Source organism: Leuciscus leuciscus (genome assembly GCF_965113295.1).
Source record: "Leuciscus leuciscus genome assembly, chromosome: 5".
Taxonomy (NCBI): domain Eukaryota; kingdom Metazoa; phylum Chordata; class Actinopteri; order Cypriniformes; family Leuciscidae; genus Leuciscus; species Leuciscus leuciscus.
This window is the reverse complement of record NC_138729.1, coordinates 2,382,293-2,388,038: the sequence shown is the minus strand read 5'-3', so window position 1 is coordinate 2,388,038 and position 5,746 is coordinate 2,382,293. Positions and strand designations below refer to the sequence as shown.

The 5,746-nt window shown below is 40.6% G+C and overlaps 1 protein-coding gene across 1 annotated transcript; it reads right to left on the bottom strand.

Annotated features, from left to right (window-relative positions):
* Window positions 1-2,676: 2,676 nt before the first annotated feature.
* LOC309499455 (myosin light polypeptide 6) lies at window positions 2,677-3,591 on the bottom strand. The gene has a single exon (XM_082170693.1). The coding sequence runs from the start codon at window positions 3,532-3,534 to the stop codon at window positions 2,923-2,925; it is 612 nt and encodes a 203-aa protein (XP_082026819.1). The 5' UTR covers window positions 3,535-3,591; the 3' UTR covers window positions 2,677-2,922.
* Between the last annotated feature and the right edge of the window lie 2,155 nt (window positions 3,592-5,746).

Sequence of the window (5,746 nt, the reverse complement as noted above, 5' to 3'; positions counted from 1 at the left end):
ATGTTGTACTGTGAGACAGGTCTGCCAAAGACGGCCGGACCAAAGAAAGCCTGCAATAATTGGTAACACTTCATTTTACAGTGTCCTTGTTACATGTGTTACATGTACTTACCATAGTAATAACAGTAAATTATGCATAATGACATGCAACTAACCCTCAACCAAACCCTAATCCTACCCTAACCCTTTAGTAAGTACATGTAGTTAATTAACATTACTCAGTACAGTACACTATAACAATGACACCTTAAAATAAAGTGTAACCCAACAATTTTCTGACAGTGTCATGATCATCTCACAGTGTGTTTGCTTCTACAACCTGCGTCTACTGACTAGCCAATAAAAATGCAACATGAAATTGTGTATTAATCAGCGCGACCTGGCGCTAAATCTTAAAACTACTTTTTGCAAAATTGCTAAATCCATTTGCAAAATTGACATGCCAAGTTGGCCTCTTTTCACTAGCCATGACCACGTCCATATTTCCCTCTTTTGCTTCCTCCTTTTTTTTCAGAACACATAACAACCACAATTGCCAAAGTGTGATTCATCTTGCTCTATTTGTTCACCACTAACGCATGTTTATTCTTCTATAGTAACTTGCGTCGTAGCCTACGATTCAATAGGCGTGATCATTATACAGTCTGCATACATGTCATACCCAAGTTTATTAGAAGTGTGATTTTCTAATGATCTTATAGGATTGCCAAAAACTCATTAAATCTCTGTCTTAAACCTTCACATCCAGCTATCTGCCAGTCTGCATCCCATCTTGTTGCATACAAATGAGCACTGTTTCACCAGCCCAATCAGAACAACCTGGACAGACTCCGATTCAGGCCTGGATCCACATCACAGGAGTGTCGTGTCCCGTCGAGGAGCCCCGGAGAAGCGCTGACGTCTCTCACACCACCAGTGTTTGTGTTCAGAGGTGTGAAACTGATGTTTATGGTCTGCCATGGAGGCCGAGCCAAGTGGGACACTCCGGGGATCACAGACGGGAGACCTAGGGCAGCTGTCAGCCTGATGACAGGAGGATAGTGTTTAAAGATCACCCCCTGTTCCTCTCCTGCGATGCTGGCCACCCTTTCAAGTACTCTCTCTCCCTACATCCCATAGATAGCTGCATTTCCTAAGTACACGGCTGGAAGACCTGGCTCTCCTGAGCCGAGATTACATAGCCCACATTCCCATTGATGCACGGACACAGTCCATGTGCCTGGCCTTCGTATAGAGAGAGAAGCTCCATACCTCATCAAAGTGAAATCCCAAGATGTCTTCAAAAGCAGCCCAGACTCTGCAGGCTGTGTGGGAAAAGGTCACGGATTCAAAAGCGCAGGATTGCTGCATGAGTTATGTTCGGCAAGACTGCTTTCACATCAAGAGCTAAATGTGATTCATTATGGAAGTGAATCAAAACTTCATTAAGAATGTGTCATTGTACTAATAGCACAGAGAACCATTTTAATACAAAATACTTGCAAGTGATTGTTAATTGAACATTCTCAGAGCACCTTTTTTTTTTCTCTCCTATTGTAGACTTTCCATATGTCAGGATCAGACGTGTAGTGGTTTGGGGCAGTGGAAGCAAATGTTGTGTTTCCTCATTACCATGCAACCACTGAATTGCATTAAAATTGGAGCTTTAAGCAATAGTTCGCCCATAATTAACTAGGTCACTTTCCTTTCAAACACTATATTTAGCCATGTCTATTAGATCAAATAATATTGGTTCTTGTGTGTCATTGATATCAAAGCCAGTGTGGCACATCTTGATGGGCCACGTGTTAATGTGTGTGAACAAGAATAAGAGTTAAAGCAGAAGGAAATTTACAATGAGCAAAAATCCAATCTATTCCTCACACAAAGCCATTGCTTCAGAAGACTTGGAATACAGTATAAATCAAATTGTTTGAGCTTGACAGCATCCAACCCCATTGCATTACAATTACAATGTAGACAATTTTGTGCCTTCTTTATAAAAAAATAAAGTGAAGTCCATGCCAATCGGTTTGTTTTTATTGTTTTGTGACTGAACACATTTGCCATTGGACAAAATCTACAAAACATTTTCACATGAGTCAGAATGTATAGAAAAAAAAGGTCTTGTAGGCGAAGAGAGTGTTTGTGAAAACGCAGAACGTCACTGTGATGTTTGACATTTTAAAGGCTATTATTCAAACAATGTGAACGATACATATTTACATTTACATTTACATTTATTCATTTAGCTGACGCTTTTAATCCAAAGCGACTAACAATTGCTATATATGTCAGAGGTCGCACGCCTCTGGAGCAACTAGGGGTTAAGTGTCTTGCTCAGGGACACATTGGTGTCTCACAGTGGATTCGAACCCGGGTCTCTCACACCAAAGGCATGTGTCTTATCCACTGCGCCACTACCACCCCTTCTACCACTACCACATATCAGGGAAGTACAATTATAAATAGTTTTCTTGTGTGCCTTTGATATCAAAGTTAGTGTGGCACATCTTGATGTTAATTTGTGTGAACAAGAATGAAGATTTACAGCAAATATTCAATTTCCATCAATTCCTCACACAAAGCCATTGCTTTACTTGTAATACAGTATAAATCACCTTTTTTTGAGCTTTACAGCATCCAACCCCATTGCACAATGTAAACAATATTGTGCCTTCTTCATAAAAAAATCCATGTCAGTCTGTTTGTTTTTATTGTATAACACATATGCCATCATATTCACATGAGTCAGAATGTATAGACAAAAATATAAGTCTTGTAGGCGAAGAGAGTGTTTGTGAAAACACAATGTTTGACATTTTAAATGCTATTATTCAAACAATGAGAACGATACATTTCAGGGAAATGAAATTATAAATAGTTTTCTTATTTCACCCACACTGATTATTTACCCACACCATCCATTCAGTCCAATCCAGTTCAACCTGACAGGATGTGTTTGACAAATGAAGAGTAATTGATGCAGCCGTTGGCGTCCTCTTGTCCGGCCATCAGTCGATCCACCTCATCCTCGGTCATCCGCTCTCCCAGCGTGGCCAGAACGTGCCGAAGCTCGGCCCCCATGATGGTCCCATTGCCCTCCTTGTCAAAAACTCTCAGTCCTTCCACAAAATCCTCAAAGTTGCCCTGATCCTTCGAGCGGGAGATATGCTGCAGCATCGGCAAGAAGGTCTCAAAGTCCACCAGCTTGGCGTTCATTTCCTCCGGTCTGGGTTTTCCCAGGACCTTCAGCACATCTGCGTTGGTCGGGTTCTGGCCCAAAGCTCGCATCACGTCCCCGCACTGGGCGTACGTAATCTTCATTTCTCCTTTCGGCGTGCGGTCGAACAGTTGAAATGCCTCCTTGAACTCTTCGATCTGGTCCGCGCTGTACTCCAGCGTGATGGACTTGGGATCGAATGGGGGCTCAATGGGAACCTCGGGCTCTGGCGGGGGAGCCGGTTTGGGGGTCGTTGGAGCCGGAGCGGCTTCTTTCTTGGGTTCAGCCTTCTTGGGTTCTGGCTTCTTGGGCTCGACTTTCTTGGGAGCCATGATGCTGATGTGAGGAGTCTCCTGGATGAGTGGGGAGAGTCAGAACAACAGAATGGATGGCAGGGAGCAGCTCAGGGCAGATTGTCGGTTAAAGCTTTTATATCATTTGACCCCAGGGAGGAGAGATCAGCCTGACAAGCAGGTCCTATAACACACTATAAAAGGAAGAAATCCAAAATAGACCTGGGCGTCAACAATGAGCTATTGTTCCCAGCTGCCACTGGTAGTGACAGAGAGACTCCTTTCAAAGCCCTGGGTTTACACAGACTGAACATCTCATTCATGAGCAATGCCTGTATTAACAACCAGCCATCCAAGCATTCTCAATACTGAACCTGTTCTCCTGAAACTTCGGATGTGTGTCAGGATATGTTCACATATTTAGATATTATCACTGTCGGTCTGTACTCCTGCAATATAACGCAAGCTATAAGGCTAGTTTGAGTTTTTTTTTTATTTAGTATGTGTACCTACTACCAAACAAGTAATTTGTATTTTTGATGTTAACTTTACTTAACAATTTCAAGCATATTGTTACCTGTGTCTTACTTAATCCGAGGATCAATTCTACGTCAAATATAACAACAGTTAGTATATTGAGGGAGTGTGTGACAGCTGGACTTTAACAACAAGCTGTGTAAGGCCTGAGATATAAGGAGGAATGTGTTTGGTTCGACCATCTGAGTTTATACAAGCAGCAAATGTCCTTACAGGATTGGCTTGTAACACTGAATTTTGTCATCAATCCACTTACAGTAGTCAAATGTGACAATCAAGTCAACTCCACAATACACACTGTTTCAAAGCAGCTCTACAGAAAACCATGATGTTAATGTTTATATATGCATATAATAAAGTTGGATATATTCAAATTTATATTATTGCACAGCTCTATATCTAGTTTACATTTTGTGTTAATATAAACAATCAAGCAGTTTTGCTATATAGTGTATATCCCTCTACTTGTGTATGATGTATGTTTATACAAAATATCCAACTTTATATAGAGCTGTGTGATCATTTAGTATACATTTTGTGCAATATAGTACATACTGTGTGTTTGCAGGTGAATTTGAATGATATTGACATTGCAACTGCAATGAACTTTTATATTATATACATAATATCAGGACATCCTGCACCTTTTTCACAGAAAGAACACGGTTAAATGATGTTTACTTGATTACATGCATTTGTTGAGTAACACGGACAGTGTGTGACCCAGCAGTGAGTTAAATCACTCAACTCCAAGAGCAGTTCAGATGAGATCAGATCACGCTGCTTTCTGTCCTCTGAGCAAACACCGCAAGCAATCAAATACGTTTCAATATAAAACCATGACGGAGTGCAGAGGCCAGATGGATGTCTCAAAGGTGTGTCGAAATTGCTACAGATATTTACGTATTCCTTGAAGGCACATTTCACTCAAAGCGTATGGATGAATATGCCATCAAACACCATACGACACGAGAGTGTGAAAATCCTTCCAGTGCATTTTCTCAAGAAATATGAGCATATTTAGAAAGATGGAGTATCACATTTAAATGCCATATGTTCTATCATATGCATTACTGCAAAACCACATTAAAAGAGATTGCCTGAAAGAGCAGCACTGCATATTAAACGGATGGTTCATCCAAACATATTTTTTTTGTTTTTTGTTTGCTATACTGATATTCTTACCATGACAAAACAAAAGTAAAGAAAAGCACTTATTAAAGTCCGTGCGACTCATGCACCTTATATATTTCATCAGTCATCTGTTGTTGCATGGAAAAGAGCTGCATGAAGGTTCTTCCTTTTATGTTCCATAGAAAAAATGATGATAATAATAGCATCATTCAGCTTGCAGCAACATGAAGATGAGTGCAAATAATGATGGAACTGAAATACTCTTTTAAGAGCATCCAGCACCTGCTCATCTGCACCTAGCAATCTATATTCTTCTCAACAAAGTCACCTCTAATATCAGATAATGCCGGCACACATTTGCTTTCATCAAAATGCAAAACCGCATTGAGATGTACAACAACGACAACAGCGAGAGTGCTGATAGTGGCCAAATGTGTGTTATGTAACCGGGTAGACTTTCCCCTGTGCTCTTCAACTTAAAGGCTTCATAAATATTTATTTGCTGATGAGGGACCTGCAGTTCTTTGTTCACATGGAAATGATTCAGTGCGCCTCTAGAATGAGATGACAAAGCTTGATG